At 44.4% G+C, this 23,564-nt stretch overlaps 1 protein-coding gene and 1 pseudogene across 1 annotated transcript in view; both read right to left on the bottom strand.

Annotated features, from left to right (window-relative positions):
* Positions 1-16,494, bottom strand: part of LOC130864102 (zinc finger protein 700-like) — a 110,987-nt gene extending 94,493 nt beyond the window's left edge. The window contains exons 1-2 of the mRNA XM_057754438.1: positions 16,355-16,494; positions 6,173-6,299 (exon numbers count right to left, since the gene is read on the bottom strand). Coding sequence (XP_057610421.1) covers positions 6,173-6,299; positions 16,355-16,357 — 130 coding nt within the window. The 5' untranslated portion in view covers positions 16,358-16,494. The remainder of the gene's footprint in view (positions 1-6,172; positions 6,300-16,354) is intronic.
* Positions 16,495-22,078: 5,584 nt separating this feature from the next.
* LOC130864086 (60S ribosomal protein L7-like) lies at positions 22,079-22,900 on the bottom strand (annotated as a pseudogene).
* Between the last annotated feature and the right edge of the window lie 664 nt (positions 22,901-23,564).

Here is a 23,564-nt window from a genome sequence, read left to right as displayed (position 1 = left end):
TGCTATAAACATAGCTGAGCACATGTTTTTATGGTCAAAAAACTTTTATATTTAGGCCCAACAGGGGTATTGATAAGTTTTAAGGTAAATATTTGCCTAATTTTGAAAAATGGCCGTAATGAGGGACTCCCAATGCTGGGGAGACTCTCACTCAGGTCTCGGGAGGGCACACCCCCCCAATGACTTGCAGGAGACCGTCCTTGCTACAATTGTACAAGGCTTTGGTTAATGAGATGGTACGGGGCCCGATGCACTGGGGCCGAGGCTCGTGACCCACGTGGGGGAAGATTTTGGCCTCTAGTGACCTGGAGAGGAAATTTTTAGAAAAGAGACCACAGCCCTGTGATCCAAGAGGGTCATAAAAATTCCAAAAATCCAATGATGGTCGCAGGGGGACAGCTCCCTGCCTCTCGGGACCACTCCCAGGTTCCTAGAGCAGTGTGATGATAATCACAGGGGGAAAACTCCCTGTTTTGGGATTGTTATCAGGATTGCAATCTGGTTTTGTCTTCAGCTGGTTCCTAGGGCAGGGTCGCTAAACAGGCTAGCCCTAGATTTTTGATTCTTCTCTTCTGCTGGAGAAGTCTGGATTTATCCAGGTCTTTCAATACTGTGTATGATCCAAAAGTGACTGTCAGTTTACACTTCCAATGCAAGTGTGCACTTCCAGCAATGAAGGTTTTTCTTTACCCACATTTTCTTAAGCATAAATTGTTAATAATAATTTTTAATCTTGGTCATTTTTACAAGGATAAAATAAAATCTCAGAGTTTTAATTTACATTTCTCTGATGGCTAAAGGATATTATGTTTGAGCATTTTTTTAAACTGTCTCTCAGTCATTTTTAGGTTTGTCTGTTGAGAGTTTTCAGTTTAGGTCTGTAACAAATATTTTTATTGGATTAAATTTTTTAATAACTAATTTTCTGAGTTCTTCATATATTTTTAAAATGGGTTTATGATAAGTAAAGATCTTTTCCCACTCTATAGTCTTGTTATACAAAAGTTTCTCAATTCAGGAGAAATAATTTATGGTTTTTCCAAATGTTTGTGCCACTGAGGCTGTGTTCGAGATGTGGCAAAGTGTACTTCAAAAATTTTTTCTCTGTGAGGTTCAACAAAATTTTTATATGCTGAGGCCTTTGGCTCATTTAAACTTAAGTTTTGTACATGAAAATGGATATGGATCTATTTTTATTCTTCTACATGGTGGTGTCTAATGAGGCCAACATCATTAGTTAAAATGCTTCCTTTTTTCATTTTCCTATCTGCGGGACAGACTTGCAACTTAAGAGAATAGCTTATAAGCTTTTAGATATTCAATGGTTAAAGTCCTAGTTATAATATTCTTATGGGAAACCTTGAGCCACTAGGTAAAATTCTTACAAAAAACAGTTTCCAATAGAGAGCTTAGAAAGCTGCCAAACAAGCCGGGCGGTGGTGGCGCACGCCTTTAATCCCAGCACTTGGGAGGCAGAGGCAGGCGGATCTCTGTGAGTTCGAGACCAGCCTGGTCTACAAGAGCTAGTTCCAGGACAGGCTCCAAAGCCACAGAGAAACCCTGTCTCGAAAAACCAAAAAAAAAAAAAAAAAAGAAAGCTGCCAAACAGGTACTCAAACAGGTAAAATATAAATCAACAAGTACAGTATATTAATTATAATACAGCTATGGCAAGTGTGTATATTAAATGTAAAATTTATTCTACAACAGTTTTATAAAAAATGCTGTTTATGGCTAAACCTTCTCAGTTTTGCCAGTTAAGATATGAAACTCTTAATTTAAAACAGTAGCCTGTCTAATACAAAAGGGCAGGATAAAATCTAAAAGATGGTTTAACAAAATATTGACTATGATCAATGTTTCTTATACTAAACAATAGATTCATTGATAATTTTAAGATTGATTCCTGGACAATTGCCTTTGCTCAATTCAAAGGCCAAAACAATAATCTTTTCCCAGATGATCATTGCTACGATTCACACACCTGTATTTTGCTGTTATAGTTAAAAATCCCTTAAAGGATTTTATGCTAAATTTTACAAATGGCTCTTCCAATGGAAAAACTGCACATATGGCTAATAATTAATAAAAAAAAATTATGGAGCGTACCAAGGCTCCTTAAAAACAACTTATAACAGTTACACAAAGCAACTTATTACAGTTGCACACAGCAACTTATAACAGTTGCACACAGATCCTGATGCAAACGGATCTAACATGATGACACCAAGCTAACCTTTACTAAGGCAAGGTAAAAAGGCCCTTGCAATGCATTATAAAAAAAACCCGACCTATATATATTTGGGGTCGAGGAGATGTTTATGCTTTTTTCACAGAAAGAAAATATAAAAGCTAAACCTGATGTCGTGGCTGCAGACACCCCACAGAGGACTTCCCGGAGGAGATTGGAGAGGAATGCTTGGTCCGGTCGGTCTTCTCTGCCCCCAAGGAGGAGTGCCTGATAACAGAACCTGCTACGCCACTCTGCAGGACATCATGCTGCCTTTAGAGAGTCCAGGGAGAAGGCTGAGATAATTGCCAGGATGTGCTTCAGATAGCTGACTACAGCTCACCTCACCCAGGAAGCCCACCTGCCCTGAAGCACAAATGTTAAGCTGCTTCTGCAGTCTGCATTCTGTTTGCTTTGCAGCTGAGGTGTAGACTAAACATCTGACTGTTTTAAACTTTGGGACACAAAACTCATTTTAATTAAAATATTAACCCCTCTTTACTTAAGAAGGGGGAAGATTGGGGTTTTGACTGTTGCTCAGAGACTGGAGCTGGTGGTATTTGATAACAAAATGTCTGTCATTGTATGTATGTAATCTTACTGGAATTGACCTAATGATATTTGTAACTGCTTATAGATGTTGGAAAAGGTTTTGACACATGCTGTAAAATGTTTAGGTTTAATGCATATGTTAAAAATTTTAGATTTTGATCCCTTTACACTGCCCTAATTGTTGACAGGCAGCACTCATAATCTTATTGTGGAGTAGGCATTTAGGAAGGAGGATATACCTTAGGCCAGACTAAAGGTGAATACTGGGTTTGGAAAACGCCCTTTCTTCTTGTCTGGAAGATGGAGCTATTGGTGCCAAAATTATATCATTATATCTTTTATTTGAGGAGCTCCTCACAGTCTTTTCATTAATGATAGATACAGGGGCCCAATGACGGGAGTTAGTGTGGACCCTCGCCTGAACAGCACACCATACAGAGGTTGTAAAAACCGGCTCAACATGGCATGGTGCCAGGCACGAGGATCGCCCTCCACATGGCCTAAGACAGGGTGCCCTGTGGTCAAAGACCTGCTTACTTTAGGTCTTGCTAGATACCTTTTATTTGAGGAGCTCCAGGGACGGGCAACTTATGGCAGGACATCCCCCAACCTAAGACAGGGTCCTGGGAACCCGAGGACGGGTAAGGGGGAAAAAAGACCTGGTCCCCACTCGACCTAAGACTCATAAGGCACCCCTCTGTTCCCAGGAGAGGTAAATTGCTCCACCATCCAGGAGGAGGGTCCCTCCTTGTCCCAGTCCCTTCTCATTTAGATCTGACACCAGGGTTAGACTCTGACCTGGTGCCCTCCACTTGATAGATGCCTGCTTTTATAAAAGGAAGGGGGATATGTCAGGAGCCGTGTCCCCCCAAAATTTACAGGAAGCACCGCCGTGAGGAGTTTTTGCAGAGGGCTTCACTTCCCAATTGTATTGAGAATAGTCTTATTGACCAAGCCTATCTCACACCCAAAGAACCTGCCTCACATTCCAAACTATCTAGAGAACTAGGTGGGTCACCTTGTGACTTCCCGACCAAGGAATCTTGACCTGACCCATCGTAACCTCTTGGACGTGATGGGCGTGGACCACGTGGCAAGACCCCGTGCCCCAGCCCCCCAAGCTCCCCATCCAGGGGCTATATAAGCTGTAACCATGACTCTAATAAACGGAGGCTTTGACAAATAAGCTTAGCCTCCTTCCCCTTATCAGCCTATGCCTTTCAGGTGGTGCCTCTCCGTGACCCTGGAATAACTGGCCAGCCAGGCGGGTTACAAACCCTAGACAGAGTAACCCGTCGAGGCGGCCACATCTTTGAAAAATTTGAAGAATCCCTATTCACCTGAAATACATCTCTATACATCTAGAAAAAAATCTAACATGACTACAAGCTTGACTATTATAGATAATTATCTATTAACCTATATTTCTTAACTATACATTACATTTTAAATGAGACATATAACAGAATTGACCTTAAATTTGTATCAATAAACCAAGATCCATACCAATGCAAATTATTCATATCTTTATCATATTCCCCTTTATATGTAAACAAACATTTATAAACAATATTTGGGAATGTGGGCGTAGTTTTCTCCAAACTATTTCCTGCTGTTTATTGGATAAAGTAATTTTTTGAGAGATGTTCAAGGTGACCTTTCAGGGGGTCTTGGTTCATCAAACCATATTAGTCTAGAATGATTCCACACCTGGAATGTCTTGCATTATTGGGTATGGCAAAGAGTATACAATGAAAACTAAAGTTGCAGGGGTGTGATGTTCTCCTTCATAAAACACATAGATTAGATCAGAGGCTTTGGTATGAGGACCCTGACTTAATCCCCAAAACTTTTGTGTAACCATCAGTAAATATGCTTCTACATGGCTGTTATAGGTTCAGTCCATCAAGGCTGGACATCCCTGCTGCCACAGAGCCTGATTACATTCTGGAGTGGCCCTCTTTCTTTGACCATCCCACATAACTCAGAACATCAACACTTTATGACTGCCCAGAAAATTCAAAAGTATAATCCAAACATGCCATAAAACATCCCACCAACAACAAAAACAGAAAACACCTGACAGTTCTCATCTTATTTGCAAGCTAAGGCTACCTACCCTGCAGCAGCAGAGAAAACACAGCAATTATTAGTGTGGAAAAGTTACAGGGGAGAGAGGAATGGACAGAAGACAGAGAGTATTTCCTGAGAGGCACATGGAAGTGATGAGTAACATTCCCCCCACCACACCCCAAGGCAGGGTTTCTCTGTAGTCCTGGCCATCACGGATCATTCTGTAGACCAGGCTGGCCTTGAACTCGGAGATCCATCTGCCTTTGCCTCCTGAGTACTGAGCTTAAAGGCATGCACACACCACCACTTAGTTGATGAATGATAGAACAGAACTAAATACATGGTTCATGGCAATTAATTGAACATTTTAAAATTCCTATCAGAGAGATGTTAAATATTCCCAGTACAGACAAGCAATGCCCAAGCTACCCAATGCTCATCTGCATCTGATCACTAAATTTTATTAAATTTTAAGTGTTGCATCATTAATTCATTAATATATAACTATTCAAGTTCTCCATAAATATATGCTACTAGTACATGTTAGTTTAATGTATAATATACAATTAGAATTAAAAGTCAGCAATAATCCTAGCTGGGCAGAGCTGGTAAGTGCCTTTAATCCCAACTTGTGGTGGTTTGAATAGGTATGGCCCCCACAGACTCGTGTTTCAATGCTTGGCCCACAGAAAGAAGCAATAGGAGATGTGGCCTCGTTAGAGGAAGTGTGTCATTGTGGGGGTGGGCTTTGAGGTTTCCTATGCCCAAGCTACAGCCAGTGTGTGATACAGTCTCCTGCTGCTGCCTGCAGATCAAGATGTAGAACTCTCAGCTCCTTCTCCAGCCTAGAAGTCAGCCCCGATTAAATGACACTGTCCTGGTGTCTCTTCACAGCAAACACAGCGCTTAAGAGGCAGAGGCATGTGGATCTCTGAGTTCAAAGCCAGTCTGTTCTACAAAGCAAGTTCCAGGATAGCCAAGACTAAACAGAGAAAAAGAAAGGAAGGGAGGGAGGGAGGGAGGGAGGGAGGGAGGGAGGGAGGGAGGGAGGGAGGAAGGAAGAAAGGAAGAGTCAGCAATAATTCCTATAATTACCAACCAATAATTTTTTTTTTTTTTTTTTTAGTTTTTCGAGACAGGGTTTCTCTGTAGCTTTGGAGCCTGTCCTGGCACTAGCTCTTGTAGACCAGACTGGCCTCGAACTCACAGAGATCCGGCTGCCTCTGCCTCCTGAGTGCTGGGATTAAAGGCGTGCACCACCACCGCCCAGCTACCAACCAAGAATTTAATGGGTGAAGAGTTACAGGACAGACTTACCCAAGAACATGAGGCTGCTATAGTTCTCGAGCATCACATCCCTGTAGAGCGTCCTCTGAGCAGCATCAAGATCCTGCCACTCATCCCAGGTGAAGTCCAAAGAGATGTCCTCAAATGATACAGAATCCTGCAATGATACATTTCTTTTTAAACCCCAAGTACTCTGTTTTGGAAACATAAAATGTACTCAATATGGTTTCCACTAAGACTTGAGAGATGTGGAATCATAGAAGGCCTCAAAGGCAAACTGTCCAGATGAAGTTGGCATGTGAATGTTCTTTGTTTTTGGTTTTAAATAGCTTAACTGAGGGAAAAAAAATGTTCACTAAGGATGTACTATCTTATAGAAGGTATTGCTTAATTTGTATCATGGATGAAAAATTAACACAAACACCTTACCTGTGTTAATGCAGGGATTCAAGAATTTATTTAAAGAGTTTTCTATGCAGTTATACTATAAACAAAATCTAATGCCCTGTCTGAAGTTACTGAAGTCTCTAGGCCCATTAAATCTGCCCGTTCATTGAGTGTCTCCGCTCAGGTGACTTGAAGGAAGACAGGCTAACACCCCCCATCCCTACCCAAGTTCTGAAATAAAGGGATCTGGACACACGCAACTACTCCTGGATCCTAGAAAAACTAATGGCTTTAAGCGGGCATGTGACCACTTCCATGGGCTTAAATCCCCAGGGGTAACGCAGAAAGGAACTTCCTGTTCTCTCAGTGCAGCTGTGAGACCGGGTATTCATGCCTTTAATACCAGTACTGTACTCAGGGAAGGCAGAGGCAGGCATTTCTCTGTGAGTCCTAGGTCAGCACGGTCTACAAAGAGAGACTGTCTGAAAGGACAGGAGTGTGGCTAAAGGCAAACCCTCGGACTCTGTTGTAAAGAATATTACATTCTGTAGCAGTGCTCTCAGGCTTGGTCAGAGAAGCTTGTTCGCAGGACGCAACAGGTATAAATCCTGAGACTTTTAACTGGTCAGCATGCTGAGAATACGTGACTGCTGGCTGCTCAGCAGTACGTGGCACACCTATTCTCATCCCCTCCGGGCTCAGGGAGCAACACTGAAGAGGGCATGGGAAGCAGTACTGGGAAATGCGGTCTTCCAGAAATGGCAGGGCCGTTGCTCCCAGGAACTCACATCTGCAGTGCCTACCTTCACATCCACAGCCATCATGGATGCGGGACAGGCAGCAAGGCCTCACCTTTCTCGGTGGAGCTCTGAGCAGTTACTAGATGCTGGAGGAGGAGTTGTCATTTTTCTCATTGTTGTGGTAACCAGGAAGGCCCTTGCTTAAGTAAATAAACCTAACCTATGCAAAAAAAGTCCTAGTAAAATGGAGTGGACACAGACACACACACACACACACATTAACACACCACCAAAAAAAAAAAAAAAACAAGCAAAAAACATAGAAGTACTTAGGGAGATTTGTTGTGAAGAGACAACTGGGTAACTGTGCTAAGGTATATCATATACCTGTGTGAAATAATTTTTAAAGGGGAAGAATATAAAATTAGTACAGCTATTTTATAAAGGAATAGGTTACTTCTTTAAAAAAAAATAAATAAACAAGGATGGACCGCTGCAATTAAAAGCACTGTCTGCTCTTGCAGGGGACCAGGGTTCCATTCACAGCACCCATAGGGCAGCTCACAACTGTCTGTAACTCTAGCCCAGGGGATCTGATGTCATTTTCTGGCCTCTAAGGCCACCAGGTACTCACATGGTGCACAGACACACATTCGAGCAAAACATACATAAAAAATAATTATTTTTAAAATAAAAATTATATATCAGCAAGCTTGATGTCTTGAGTTCAATTCCTGGAACCTGTATGAAAGTCGAAGAGAATGGGGTCAACAAGTTTCCTCTGACCTCAACATGTCACCTGTGGTACAGCCACACAAACACATCATGTACACACACACAAATAATAATAATAATAATAATAATAATAATAATAATAATAATAGTATCATACGTCATTGTTTTGAGGATGTATTTGTCCTAGTTAACGTCAGCTGGCAGCCTCTGATGGAGTCTCAACTACGAAGCTATCCAGATCAGATTGGTCTATGGCCATGTCTGTGAGGAATTGTCGTGACTGTTGATTGATGTAGGAAAGTCCCAGGCCACTGTGGGCAGTGCTACCTCTGGGTAGGTGATCTGGGGTTATGTTGACAGCTTAGTTGAGTGTGAGCCAAAGAACAAGTCAGCAAGCAGCTTACGCCACGGTTTCTGCTTCAAGTTTCTGTCCTGCATTCCCTCAGTGATAGACCATGACCTGGAAATATAAGCTGAGATAAACCCCTTCATCCACAAGCTGTTTTGGTTATAATGTTTGTCATAGCAACAGAATGGAACTAGAACAGCATTCTAAAGAATGAGTTGAAATGTAGACTATAACAGGATTCAGTCACAAGCAGATGGTCATTTCAAATGATTCTTAGATGAAGAGTATAGAAGGACATTTTTCCCAACTGCCGGTCACCCAGCTGCTCTCCTAAGAGGCTGCACATCCCATCTTAGGCTACCATTGACCCAGGGACTGATACTCATGAGGCACTCCAAGAGCCAGAGACATGGCTGCTTTGGGCACCTAGTAGTTCTAGTTCCCTAGTTCTAGGCAGTTCTAATACCTAGGACCCGGAAGACATCAGCTGGGATAAGGACACATCACCCTTGTAAAATCAGCAAAAGTGAAGTTAAAAACAAACACTCCCTGCTAAGGTGCATGTGTCTAGGTGAGACAAGAAAGGCACCAAGATTGGTAACACAGGGGCAGGAAAGAATCTTCACAGATTACTTGTGTGAAATGTTCACAAACAGAATTTAATTGCTCCAAACATATTGCTCAGAATTTAGAGGAAAGTAACAAACAGAACACTGTTTGAAATATACCATAAAGAACAAAACGTTAACCACAGTGTGGGAAGGGAAAGTCACATGGGAATGTTTATAGGGTGATGGAATTTTAGGAATTTGCTGGCAGGCCTAGGAGGGTGCTCATCCTGAATCTGCATCTCCATGACGACACAGGGCTGTGGGCACTGACCTTGGAGCAGTGTAGTGCACTAGGAAATGTGTCAGGACCAGGGCAATGCCTTTTCTTGCCCCTTCCTCTCCTTCTTTGATGGGTTTCAGACACTTCTGCCCCTCTACCTCCTTTAAAGGATCCTCAGAAACCACTCTCATTGTGAGCAGTAGTGGGGAATAACTTTCCCCTGATCCCTGCAGCAGCCTGAGGTGTTCTTTTTTGGAGACTGCCACTCAGGTAAAGTCAGGATTCTTTTTTAAAGTTATATTCATTTTTTAATTACTTTTAACTATGAAGCACACGTACAGGTGTCCACAGAAGCCAGAAGAATTGAATCTCCATGAAGCTGAAATTAGAGGTAATTGTGAGCCGCCTGATATGGGTGCTGGTAATCAAACCTGAGTCCTCTGGAAGAATAGTATGTTCTCTTAAATACTGAGCCATTTCTCCAGTCTCATAAGCCAGAATTCTTAACTTTGCTACAGAAAAAAAAAAATCACTCAGGAGAAGCCAATGTGGAACAGAGTTGGAATTTATCAATGTAACACCCTTAAGTTTCTCTGGAGCAATGATAGACAGACAGACAGGATTTTGAGAATTAGTGACTTGTGTTTCCAAGGATCTCTTAGGAAGGTAATGAGATAACAGGGTGGTTCCCAAGTTGCACTGGAGAGGCTCATAGCTAGGAGATAAACCAAGGGCTGTAGTTCAGATGCTTTTACTGCTAATAATGTACACACCTGTTTGGGCAATGCCCAGGAAGTTCCAGGTTTATGAAAAAGACACAAGGCTGTTTTTGTAAAAAGGTCATGTGTTCATAGTTGTAAACACTGCCATTTGACATTCTTGTCTGAAACACCATTATATAGGACTGCGGTCTCTACAAAGGCCTTTACAGGAAATCGTATTAATTTTTCTGGAATTCTTGATTCTCAGATGGAGAGAGACACCAGACTCTAAAAGGACTCTCATATCCCCTAAGTTTTTCCTGGGGGTGAGGGAGTGTGTGTGTGTGTGTGTAAACGTGCGGGTGTGTATGAAGGCTAGAGGTTAACCTTGCGTGTCTTCCTCAGGTAAGTCCACCTTGTTTTGGGGACAGGCTCTCCTACGTTCAACAGAGAGCTTGTTCCCAATTAAGCCAGAATGGCTGACTTGCAAGTCCCGAGAAGTTATCTGTCTCCACTAGCATTCTTCTAAAGAACAATTATCTTTAGTTATGTGTATGTGTTATGTGCAGGTAAGAGCAGCTTCCCACAGAGACTGGCAGTGTTGGATCCCTGGAGCTGAAGCTGCAGGGAGTTGTGAACAGTCCCATAGAGGTGCTGTAGCTACAGGGAGTTGTGAACAGTCCCATAGAGGTGCTGTAGCTACAGGGAGTTGTGAACAGTCCCATAGAGGTGCTGGGACCAACAAGTACTCTTCAGCCTTCTCTGCAGGCCCCTCTGTCAGTACTTTTTAAGTGAGTTCTGGAAATTAAACTCAGACCTTCATGCTTGTACATCAAGCAGTTAACTGATTAAGTTATTTCACTAGCAAAAAATTTTCTTGTGTGTGTGTGTGTGTGTGAGAGAGAGAGAGAGAGAGAGAGAGAGAGAGACAGAGAGACAGAGAGAGACAGAGAGACAGAGAAGACAGCAAATATGAATAGGGGCATCTGTGTGGAAATTAGGAGACAATCTTAAGTGTCAGATTTTGCCTTCCAACTTGAGACAATCCCTTTTGTTGCTTCTATAAGACACGCCAGGCTAGCGGGCCTACCAGCTCCTTGAGATCCTTCTGTCTGTGCCTTCCATCTCTCTTTAGGGACAGTGAAATTACAAACACTCACACCATATGCCCAGCTTTGATGTAGGTCCTGAGGGTTTGAACCCAGGTCCTCACACTTTCATGCCAAATGCTACAGATTAAGCCATCTCCCCAACCCGTCCCTCATCTTTCCATGGGCTATGCTTCCGCCCTCAGATCTCCTCAAACCTTCCTTCTCCCTCACAATCTACATTCCCTCTCAGGTCCCCTCAAAATCTCCTCCCCTGCTGCAGGTAGCTTCCTCCATGAGGGGTGAGGACTTCACTTACTTATGGGCATAAGGTCAAACATTTAGAATGTAGTTAGAGGTCATGCTGGCTTAGTAAAGTGGCAGCTGCAGGCTCTCCTCCAAGATCCATGACTTCACTAGCCCAGGGTAGTTATCTAGGTTTTCAGTATTAGGCAGGATTTCTCTCAAAAATGCAAAGTTGCTGATACATCTACAGCACAACTCCTGCACCCAAAGCTCAGGGACCATCCATCGCCAAGGAGGGCACAGAATAACTATAAGAGCAAACAGGGCGTTTGCTGTGAGATTGTGTTCCCTAGAAATGTCAGAAGCTACACCCATGAAGTTTCACCAACATGGCTCCCTAAATATGACCTGAACAAGGGCAACACCAACAGACATAAGACATGGACAGGGAAAAGCTCAGGAGGCCTTAACTCTAAACAAATTCACTATTGGCAACAACAAACTGCTGAGAATAGACATTGTCCTTCCCAGAGAAGAACACACCAATTGGCCATCCAGTGCCCAATGGTCAACCCTGAAAACACACACCTACAACTAACATTATACAGACTCAACAGATTGTATTTATGCATTTAGGAACACACGCCAACAATTAAAGATAAAGAGACATAAATTAAAAAGAAAGTCCTTTTTAAATTAAATTAAATTAATTTTAAAAAGTTTTGGAAGAAAAGAGTTTGAAAGGAGGAAAGAAAAAGGGGAAATTATGTAATTATAATTTCAAGAAATAAAATTAACTTTAAGGGGCTGGAGAAATGGCTCAGTGGTTAAGAGCACTGACTGCTCTTCCAGAGGTCCTGAGTTCAATTCCCAGCAACCACATGGTGGCTCACAGCCATCTATTATGAGACCCGGGGCCCCTTCTGGCCTGCGGGCACACATGGAAGGAATGCTGTACACATAATAAATAAATAAATCATTAAAAAAAAAGAAAAAAATTAACTTTAAAAAATCTCATCCCTTGTACATCATTCCCGCATTCTCTTCTCTCTCAGGAGCCCTTCTCTGAACCTCAGATTAACAATGTCTTCTCCCTCAGACTCTCACATCCTCAGACTCCCGCCAAATGTCTTCTCTCAGACTCCTTTCCCCTGACTCTGGCCCCTCAGAATTTGGTTTTTGGTTTTTCAAGACAGGGTTTCTCTGTAGCTTTGGAGCCTGTCCTGGAACTAGCTCTGTAGACCAGGCTGGTCTCGAACTCACAGAGATCCGCCTGCCTCTGTCTCCCGAGTGCTGGGATTAAAGGCGTGCGCCACCATCACCCGGCTGGCCCCTCAGAATTATTTCTCCCCAGTTACTCCTCAGACTTCTGCAGGCTATGTCCCCTACCTGAGTCCAACACCTCCTTGCTAAATCCCTGATTTCTTCCCTCACACTGTCTTTTCCCTTTATATCTAGAAGACCTGTGCCTCCTTCCCCCTCTAAAAGACACTTTGTCCGGAGTGCACCTTCATAGACTAGGGACCATCAGCATGGTCTCTTCCAGCCATTGGATGTTTTCCTGAGCCTAGTGTCTTCTGCAGTCCCACGATGGCCAAGCCAATGCTTCAAGGTCACAAGCTATGGTAAAAAACCACTCCACTTTTACCCAAGGCCAGGCTTGTCCAAGGAGACCTACTTGCAAGGAAAAAAAAGAGGAGAGGGGATGATGGGAGACAAGGGACACAGGGAGAGCTGTGAGAGCTGTAGATACAAGACACACAGATAAAGAACCAGACGACCCATGCGTCCCTGGCCAAGTTTAGGGTACAGTTCCCATTCCTATCTCCCTGATTCTACAGTCTTTCCCTCTATCCCCGGCCGTAGACTGACTGTCCCAGAACTCAACCACAGCAGTGGCTTGTCCCAGGTGAAATCTTGGAAAGCTCCCTGTATCAGGGTACACTGGAGAATAACTGAATCAACCTTTCAAGTTGACGTCCCCAAACAGGCCTTTCAGCTGTCCTCCTGCCAAGCCCTCCCAGATGCTGGAAGTAGGGAAACAGGAATCAGCGTGCCACCACCCCGGGCCAGGTCTCGGGTTCTATCTGTGGTCAGCTGCTGGGCCTTCTGCACCTCGTTCCCGAAGTCTCTTTCACTGGGCCATCATATTTCTTAAAGACCACCTTCTATGCAGTGGGCAAGGGGTTGGGACCCCACCAGGCCAGGCCCATTCACAGCCTCTGTGCACACACACTGGCCACTAGATTCATCACAAGCAGAAGCAGGAATGACAGAAGATCAAGTAAGTAGTGCCTGGGTGTCTACAACTGTCTGTCTCTGCCCTAGGTTCCTCTCTACAAAAGCGGAGCCCTGGTGGTGCAGGTCTACAATCCCAGCTACTTTAGAAGCCAATACATGAGGATAGGAAGCGAAAGGCCATTGGGCTACACTGGGACCCTGCCTCTATCACGGCGCAGAATTTGCCTAACATACACAAATCTCCAGGTTCCTTCTTGAGTACCATACACACACACACACAAACACACAAGGAAACAGCTCAAAGAAGAGGCTAATCAAAATTACTGAGTCAGGACGTGGGAATCAGTACTCCAACCCATGCCTTAGAAATCTAGGGTCTCAGAAAAAAACAGTTTCCCTTGAATAGATGGTGAGAGATCCAGATACTGGACAAAGATGAAGTGACATTACAGACAAAGCGAGTGGGTTCACGTGCCTAGGTTCCCACAGTCAAAGCTCGTCAGAGATATTCAAGAAAGAAACATCACCCACAATCAGATCAACACCCAGACACAAACTCTGAGGCCCACAAAGAACTGTGTTGGGCTATGTAGGACAGATATTGGACCCACCTCCCCAGGCACAGGCAGGGTGGGGACTGGAGGGGCCAGAGGCAATCAGTCACTGCCTTCTCAATAACAGGACCTCTTCGTAGCATGCAAGAACACATTTGTACTTTCTTGGACAGAAAAGAATCTGTACACACAGATGGGAAGCAGAGACAGCAGACCTGGCTGCTAACCGTACCCACTTCCTTCTTGATCTGTCACTTGAGATGGGATCTCACTAACTTGCTTAGGTTGGCCTTGAGATGCCTCTGTAGCCTAGAGTGGTCTGGAACATTTGAACGTTAGATTCCTCCTCCTGCCTCACTCTCTTCAGCAGCTGGGATTAAAGAACTACACAACCAAGCCCAGCTTCGGGGGCAGGGGGGTGGGGACGGGGGACTGGGATTTGAACACTTCTCCACTATTACACATAAACAGAGCACCGAAAAGGGCAAAACCTCTGTACACAGCAGCACGTGGAGCCCTACAGCCCAGCCAGCGAAGCTCCTTTTCGAGCCAATGATCCACACCTACTTTGTGGGACTTGCTCAGAAGTTACCAAGCACACAGAATAGGGGAGAGAGAAAAATCGGATCGTAGGTAGAGTTGGTTGCTCACAGCTATTAATTCCAGTGCTTGGAAGACTCCCGCAGGGGAACCGCTGCAATCTATAAGCCAGTCTAGGTAACAAAACGACTTCTAGGCCAGTCTTAACTACAGAGTATGGCTTTTTCTGTGGGAAAACAAAACTGCAATCAACAAGGAATGGAGAGACAGTACCCAGACAAGAGACAGCAGATAGGACCCCTGTGTGTCCTCATAACAGGTCTGGGGACAGCTAACAGGTATATGGCCCACGTGTCCCCCTAACAAGTCTATAGTCCTTGCTCTCCCACTCCCGTACCCCACTCAGTTTTCAAAGCCTTCCCTGGGGACTCAGTGGCCTGTACTCAACCCTGTCACAGCAGTGACTCTATCCCAGGGGAAATTCAAAAATCCTAGAGCTTCTGGGACAAGCACACACACCAGGTGGGAAAAAGAGAAGACTGTCTCTGCCTACTCCCTAGCTCCTGAGCTTCTGAAATCATGTCCTCACAAATACGCCATGTGCCAGCCCCTTTGCCAGGTGAGACAGGAAGTGGGGGAGCAGAAGGAGTCAACAGTTTCCATCCCCTACTGCCTGACCTAACTGTGCCTTTCTGGTTCATCTCTCGGAACTTCTGCCAAATCTCCACATCTCTTTCACTGTGTGCACCTTGGATTCTCCTGGCTTCACTTTGTACTTCAAGGACACTGGCTGGGTGCAAGAACGCTTCAAGGAGACACCCGTTCAGCTTCTGAGAATCCCTTAACCACCTTTAAACCCATCAGCAACAAGGTGGAGCAGAGGAGACGGATGGGCAAATGGCTCCCGGGTATCTGCCAAGTACTATCCCCTCCCCTGAGCGCCTCTCTCCAGTTCCACAAACGCTGGAGCCAGCCCTCATAGTGCAGGTCTGTAATTCCATTTTGAATAACTGAGGAAGAGAGATCACAAATTCAGTCTGGATCATCTAAAGAGTAAGACCTTGTCTCAAAAAAAGTTAAAAAAAAATGGAGTCTGTCATGCTGGTGCCACCTATACTATAGTCCAGCCTGGTCTACATAGCTAGTTCCAGGCCAGCCAGGACTACACAGAGAGAACCTGCCTTAAAAAAAAATTTTTTTAAGGGAAAAGAAAAATCAACACCATCGGTAATAGAGCTCTTGCCTAGCATGTAAGGAAATCCTAGGTTCTATTCTCAGTAACCGCCCCCTCACCGCACAAAGAGAAACAAGCTGAGAGTCAAAGTTAGTAATCAGAATCACAAAGTGAGAATCTGGCTTCCTACTGACCCCAAATGACTCAAAGAAATACTTCCTGAGGAAAGAGTAGTGAGAAGCACCGGAAAAAGAGCTGCCCGCGACAGCAAAGCCATATTGGAGGACGGCGCTCACGCACCTCGATTTGGTCGGTCAGATTTAAAAGCCACAAAGACTTGCAGATAGACACAGAAACCCAGAAACGCACGTAGAGCCCTGAGCGCAAAGGACAGCGAGGGTTCGGGAAAGCATTGGCACGGACGCAGGCCCAGGATGCCCCGCCAAACCAAGCCGCGCTCGGCCACAGTGGCCCAGTGACCGAGATGCCGGCAGCCCGGTGCCCGAGATGCCAGCAGCCCGGATGAAGATCTGAGCGCCCGGGACAGGACAGGACCGCCCGGAGGAGCAGGGAGGGAAGGTGCAGAGGGTCTACACAGAGCCCAGGTCTGGACGCTGCACGCTCACCATTTCCGGTTCCTGGACCCCCGCGTCCTTGCAGTGGAGCTCCCCGCAGCAGGAGAGTCACTAGCGACAGAACCAGGCAGAGAATTCCGGGTACCTAGACCAAGAAGCAGCTCAGGACAGATGCCAAGAGGGGTTGAAGGGGAGGGTGTCGGCAGGGGGCGGGGAGGGTAGTGCTGGTAAGAGAACCTTAGTTCTGAACGAAGCCCGCCCCCTACTCGGTCAGGGAATCTGATTGGAAACTCTTATAACAGTGCTTTCGATTGGACAGAGCTTCGGGCCCTCACCTCCTGAGTGACAGGAGGAGGGGCCGGGTGCGGGTGCAGTTGGTCACAAAAGCCAGAAGAGGTCGCTGTCTCTCTAGCCCTCTATAAAGACTGGCCCTGGTTAGTTGAATATTAGAGTTAAACCTTTAGCTGATAAAGTTATATCAGCTAATGATTGATATACAAATGTTTCTTATTCGTAAGTGGAAATAATATCAGCCTTCACAAAAACCAGACACAGGTTGATGTGTAAAGACTCAGAGATTTTTTTTTTCTTTTCTACTGGACATTTGCACTGCCAGATTCAAATTAGAAGCAGAATTCTTTTTATTTTCTAGTAGCTGGTGCTGTCAAATGTGAAATACTTTGCAAACAAACAAACAAACAAAACAAAACCTTCCGGTGGTGGGACAGATGCTTGTGATGGCTAACGTTAGTTATGTTGATGGCCTGCTTTCTGTTTAAAATTTAACTACAAAGCAAAATTGGAGATCTAAATGTTAGGGGTTGTTTTGTAATTGACTGCTCTTGTGCAACTTTAACAAAACTGTTGTTGGTGCAAGATGGTCCCAAAGTGATCTGCTGTTTCCGCTTCTGTAAACAAGAGCATGTTTTGCTGGGGATAAGCAGGACACCTGAAAGATAACTGGTTGCAAAAAAAGAATATAACTTTATGGTTTTAGCCTTTATGAACCCCCGGCTAATGTGAATCTGGGCTACATTTGGGAATCCTGTGTCCTGGGGAAAGCCTTAGCAACAGTCTCTGCATAAAAGCCTCGTCTTTGTTAAAATATGTTCATGGTCAGACTGGTGAATCTGTGAATAACCACAGACCCATAGCAGGCTCAGCAATCAGTAGTGTGTTTTGCTATATAGCTAAGGATGGATTTGGATTCTCGGCAGCTCACAACTACCTGTAACTCTAACTCCAAGGGCTCCAACGCCCCCTTGTGGCTTCTGGGGGCACTGCGCATATGCTTTTACTGATACCGGAGATACGTCGATAAAATTGATACTAAAAAAGATTTACTAATAAGCTTGCTTGGGAAACATTAAGTTACACAAAGTTGAATTCAGGTAAAGGAACGCTGTCTCCAACACCACTGGAGAGAAGGAGTGTGCTAAACGGGCTTGTTAGAAATTGTGAGAAAGTTTTGTACTTCTGAAGTTTAGAGTTGCTGAGAAAAGTTTTATTGTTGTTCGTTCCCTGAGACTGACCTCCAGTCTGGCTTCATGCCCATAACAAAAAGATTCAATCTTGACTTTCAACCAGCTCTGAGGGTCAATCCACTCTCTCATCCCCATGTCAAAGAACATGCCTCTAAAGGGCAGCTTGAGGTACCAGCAGAGGGTCCCAGTCACCATTAAATCCTGGTTTGAGGTCAGCCTGGTCTACAGAGTGTATTTCAGAACAGCTAGCACCTCACAATGAGAGACCCTGTCTCAAACAACAAACAGCATAATCCATGAATCACTTGTATGGAATCCAAATGCACCTCCTGGCCACAGTTGTTGCTATGGCAGTTTTCTTCCTTCTTTCACTTTGCAAAAATTATATATGTATATGTGTGTCTTCCTGTGAGTATGCATGCATGTGCACACTATGCATATGTGTATGTGTGTCTTCCTGTGAGTATGCATGCATGTGCACACTATGCATATGTGTATGTGTGTCTTCCTGTGAGTATGCATGCATGTGCACACTATGCATATGTGTATGTGTGTCTTCCTGTGAGTATGCATGCATGTGCACACTATGCATATGTGTATGTGTGTCTTCCTGTGAGTATGCATGCATGTGCACACTATGCATATGTATATCTGTGTCTTCCTGAGAGTACGCATGCATGTGCACACTATGCATATGTGTATGTGTGTCTGCTTGGGAGTACGCATGCATGTGCACACTATGCATATGTGTATGTGTGTCTGCTTGGGAGTACGCATGCATGTGCACACTATGCATATGTGTATGTGTGTCTTCCTGGGAGTACGCATGCATGTGTACACTATGCATATGTGTATGTGTGTTTCCCTCGTAGTATGCATACACAAGCCTGTGGAGGCCAGAAGAGGGCATTCAAGGGCATCCTTAAAGCTCAGGCGTACGAGTTTGGGTGCTGATTTGGGTGTGGATGTGGAGATCCAGACTCCAAACCTCTGCAGGAGCAGTAAGCTTTTTTTTTTAACTACCTAAGTTTCCCAGGCATTTTGTTAATAACTAATTGCTAAATATGAACCTTGTGAGTTAGTTTGGTGTGCTTTACACTTAGAATACAAAATACTTCATCATGAATCTTGTGTTAGTTTTCCATGGGCTTTGCATGAAAAGACCCTGAATTTCTCTTTTGTATTTGGAGTATTAACTGTGCTGTAGATGGCATGGCAATGTCTAGTTAAAACAGTTTTTTAACAGAGAGAAGTATTGTGCAGTGAAGGAGACCCCACACACACACACCTGCACATCCTGGGTCTCCTTCAGATCCCTAGTTAGGCACAAACATACGGGTTTTTTTTTGTTTGTTTGTTTTTTGTTTTGTTTTTTTTTAACAGAGAGATCATTATTAAGTAGGAAAGAAAAGTTAAAGTGGCTTCTTTCTAACTCAGGCAGATATAACGCAGCAAATGACCTTTGCAGATGTAATTTTTTTTTTTTTTTTTTGGTTTTTCGAGACAGGGTTTCTCTGTGGTTTTGGAGCCTGTCCTGGAACTAGCTCTTGTAGACCAGGCTGGTCTCGAACTCACAGAGATCCGCCTGCCTCTGCCTCCCAAGTGCTGGGATTAAAGGCATGCGCCACCACCGCCCGGCTGCAGATGTAATTTTTAAGAAGAGAAAAAGGGGAGGTCTGGATTAGAATGGGTTAGGATGCAATGGTATATTTTGATTGGGCGTGTTAACTGGGTGAACCAAAGGAGATTTTGATTGCTGGACTTTTAACACTTTGGTAGCTGGACTTTGGTAGTCAGCCTTAGGAAGAAGAAGTGGCCAAATACGGGGACAGACCTTGGTATGTTTATGAGTGTATTTCAAAATGTATGAAATTATTTCAGAGTGTATGAATGATTTCCAGCAAGGCAGAGGAAACTGGGGAGAAGGGCAAGGGCTGCCAGAGGCACATGCTCGGACGGGCTGGTGTCCCTTCATGGAGGACAGATTTGAAGAATTTATTGTTTAAGAAACATGCTGCTTTATAGGAAGCACCGCTTGAGCAAACGTGGAACACCCACATCCGTGTTGTCTTAGTCTGTCAGGAGCCATGTCCCCCAAAAATTATTATAGGAATCACCGCCTTGAGAAGTTTGCAGAGGGCTCCACTTCCCAATTGTATTGAGAATTGTTTTATTGACAAAGCCTATCCCACACCCAAATTGTCTGTTAATAGAGAGCTATCTGTTAGCAGAACCCGCCTCACACTCTAATTATCTAGAGAACTAGGTGTGTCAACTTGTGAACTCCTGGCAGAGGAATCGTGACCTGACCGATCGTAACCTCTTGGCCTACGTGAGGGGCGTGGACCACGTGGCAAGATCCTGTGCTCCAGCCCCCCAAGCTCCTCATCCAGGGGCTATATAAGCTGTAACCATGACTCTAATAAATGAAGGCTTTGACAAGAAAAAGATTAGATTGGCTCAGAAAAGCACTGAGACCGAGGTGTAGCTCAGTGAGAGACTGCTTGCCTAGCATGTGCAAGGCTTTCGGTTCAGTTCCCGGCACTGTCCCTGCTTCCCAAAAAGAGAAAGGAGGACACAAAGGGAACTTCAGAAGCACCCACTGAAAGATCACTCAGACCTCCTCCGTACTCCCTCCAACACTTGCTGGAGAGTAAGAACGCTGAGGAGAGAATCCACATACTGACCAAGAAGTTAGGCCTGTTAGAAAAGACTAATAACAGCCAAGAGTGGTTCACAGAGCCCCGTGAACACCAGTCAGGCACTCTTGCTTCACCTCCTCTGGGACCTCATCCTGGAGAGCAGGCTTCCCAGCATGCTTCTCACTTGTGTAAATACGTATGGAAGACCTTTAAGATCCGTTGCTGCTGCTTTTGCCCGGATACTGCTTACCTCCCATGTTGTCCAGTGAAGTCCTTACACATCAAACATCAGAACACAGTGCCAAGTCCATTCACTGGAGTCAGGAGCATCTGGGAACTGCAACTTTGATCTATCATTTGCCGTCTATGTGGCCTTGAACAAGTAGCTTGTTAGCCTTTCTGTTTACTTCTGTAATGTACGCCCATGTCTTTCAGGTGGTACCTCTCCGTGACCCTGGAATAACTGACCAGCCAGGCGGGTTACAGACCCTAGACAGAGTAACCCATCAAGGCCGTCTACATTAGTCCGCAGTTTCTGAGTTGAAAGTGATTTCTTTGTACAGATGTGTAAAGGAACCTATTTGCCACTGGCTAACAAACCAATATGAAACGGTGATTTTTTTTTTTAATTTTCCTTTTCTTTAATTAGCGGGTTTTCTTGTTTTTACATTTTATTTACTCTTTTATGTGGGTCGGGCGGTACACATGGCATGACATACATGTGGTGGTTAGAAGACAACTTGTGAGAATTGTTCTTTCTCTTCACCTTGTGAGTCCCGAGGAGCAGCTCATCAGATTTGGCTGTAGATCCTTTACCCACTGCATTCAAAGATCTCATTGGCTGAGTTTTCTTCTTTAAACTTTTTTTTTTAAATTTACATGTATATGTTCTTTATGTGTGTGGCCAGAGAAGGAAGTTGAGTATCTTATTTTATGACACATCAGCTTTATTCCCTTGGGACAAAGTCTCTCTCTGAACCTGGAATAAGGCTGGCAGCCAGTCAGCCCCAGTGATTCCCCATCTCCCACATAGCCCCCCAGATTTCTTAGGTAGGTACTAGAGATTCAGACTCAGGGTCTTACACTTGGGAATTAACCCTTACTCTTGATCCATCTCTCCAGCTCATCTTTGACCTTTTTGGAACTTGTTACAGAGGTCTAAACTTGTGGTAGTCTCCCTGCTATGCCTTTCAACGCTGTAATCACGTGCCACTCTGCCTGGTGTTGATTCTATTTTAATCCACATTTGGTGGGTGGCAATAAGATTATATATCCCATAGCTAGTGCACACTGTTCTAGTTTGCTTCTCCGATGCTGTGTTTAAACACTAGCCAAAAGCAACTCAGGGAGGAAAGGGTTTATTTGGCGTATAAGTTACAGTCCATCTTTGAGGGAAGTAAGGGCATGTTGGGGGCACAAAGGTCCTTGTGCCCACAGAGCAGTAGGGAGCTAGGAATGTTAAACACACAGGGGCCCCTCCCCCAGTGGAGGAGATAAAATATCTGTATTCCTGACCAGAAGGCTGGGAGAGAAATATTCTCTCTGTTTCTGTCTCTCTGTCTCTCTGTCTGTCTCTCTTTCTCTCTCTTTTTGCCAAGCTGTGACTGTTTATTAAGTGACCAGATTACAAAAATACCATGGGCAACACCTTAGTTCATCCGTCTAATAAGCCTGTTTATCTTCTAGTCTTCCCTATTACCAGCATCTCCACCTTCCACAAAATGAGTTGTCTTTTTCTTCATTCCACCTCATGGAGAAGATAATTTGAAGGGCCACAGGAAGTTATTCACTTCCTTGAAGCGTTTTCCAACTGTATATATCTCATGAATTAGATCCTCCATGCAGATAATGCCGTATTTACCAAGAGATCGAGCAATCAAGGATTTACCTCTCAAGGCAATCAATTCTCTTCTTATGAATTTTGGCATAGCCGCGTTTGTAGATGAGCTCATTTACTGACTTCAGATTGGGGTACCCCCATGCAGTGTATGGTTCCACAATCCTCAGCATGTTAACTGAAGCCTTGTTGAGCTAAACAAAGGTGCCTTGAAGATCTGCTGAAGACGAAGAAGCTGCAACACCTTGCGCACCTTTGGGCTTACACCATTGATATCTGGGATTCTGATGATGAACGCTAGCTTCGCTTCTACGGGCACGTAGAAGTTCCCTGCTTTCCTTGCCATCCTGGCCACGCGAATCTCCGTCCAGTACATCTGCCTGTAATCCTTGTGATAGTACTTTGCCTTCTCATAAATGAGCTTCCTCTGGGCCTTTCGCAGTGACTTCAGGGCAATCTTCTTCCGAAGGCGTTTCACCTTCAACTCTGCGAAATTCCTTCGCTTTTTCTTCAGGGTTTCTGGCACAGCAAGAACCTTCTTTTTCTTTAGGGTTCCTGGTGCAGCAGGAATTTTCTTTTTCTTCTGGGTTCCTGGTGTAGCAGGAACCTTTTTCTTCTCTGGCACAGCCTCCATGGTTCCAATGGGGGGGTGGGGGGGAGTGGAGAGCGGGAGAGGATATTCTTAATGAGATGGTGACCTTTGTGGAGGCAGACCTCACCCACCTTTTGCTATGGAAGTAGACCTCGTCAAAATCCCCCAGAATATTTACCCCAGACTCTCTTTCTCTCTCTAGTTCCCAATTACTAGAACCCATCCTTGGGGGAGATGTCACATGTACTTTACGGCCTACTGACCTCTATGCTACCGGTGAACGACCACATTAATTCTGGGCCTTTTGGCTGTAGGACCCACACTCATGGTCACAAGTACTTTGTAAAGGAGTTTCTAAGTAGTCACACCTTAAGTTTTATTGTACACCTAGAATTGGAATGATGGTTGCCTGGAAACTTTTTTTTTTTCAAATTGTACTCTGTTTTAAATATGCTGACAAGGAACCTCCTGGCATTAGACTCCTAAAGTCCAATCCAGATTGACAAAATCGATCTGAACCAAGTTTTCATTCTCATCTCTTCATGGGTTTGATTCTCTGCTTGGACACATGAGGGGACCTCCTCAACGGCGGGAACTGCAGAAATCATGGAGAAACGATGCCGGCTTGTTGTCCTTTTTATAGTCAACCACCTTTCTTACACAGTCCAGAGACCTATCCGCATAAGGATAGTACTGCCCACTGTGG

Source organism: Chionomys nivalis, chromosome 2, assembly GCF_950005125.1.
Source record: "Chionomys nivalis chromosome 2, mChiNiv1.1, whole genome shotgun sequence".
NCBI classification, from domain to species: Eukaryota; Metazoa; Chordata; class Mammalia; order Rodentia; family Cricetidae; genus Chionomys; species Chionomys nivalis.
Note: the sequence above shows the minus strand (reverse complement) of the source record. Positions and strands in the feature narration are given on the sequence as shown.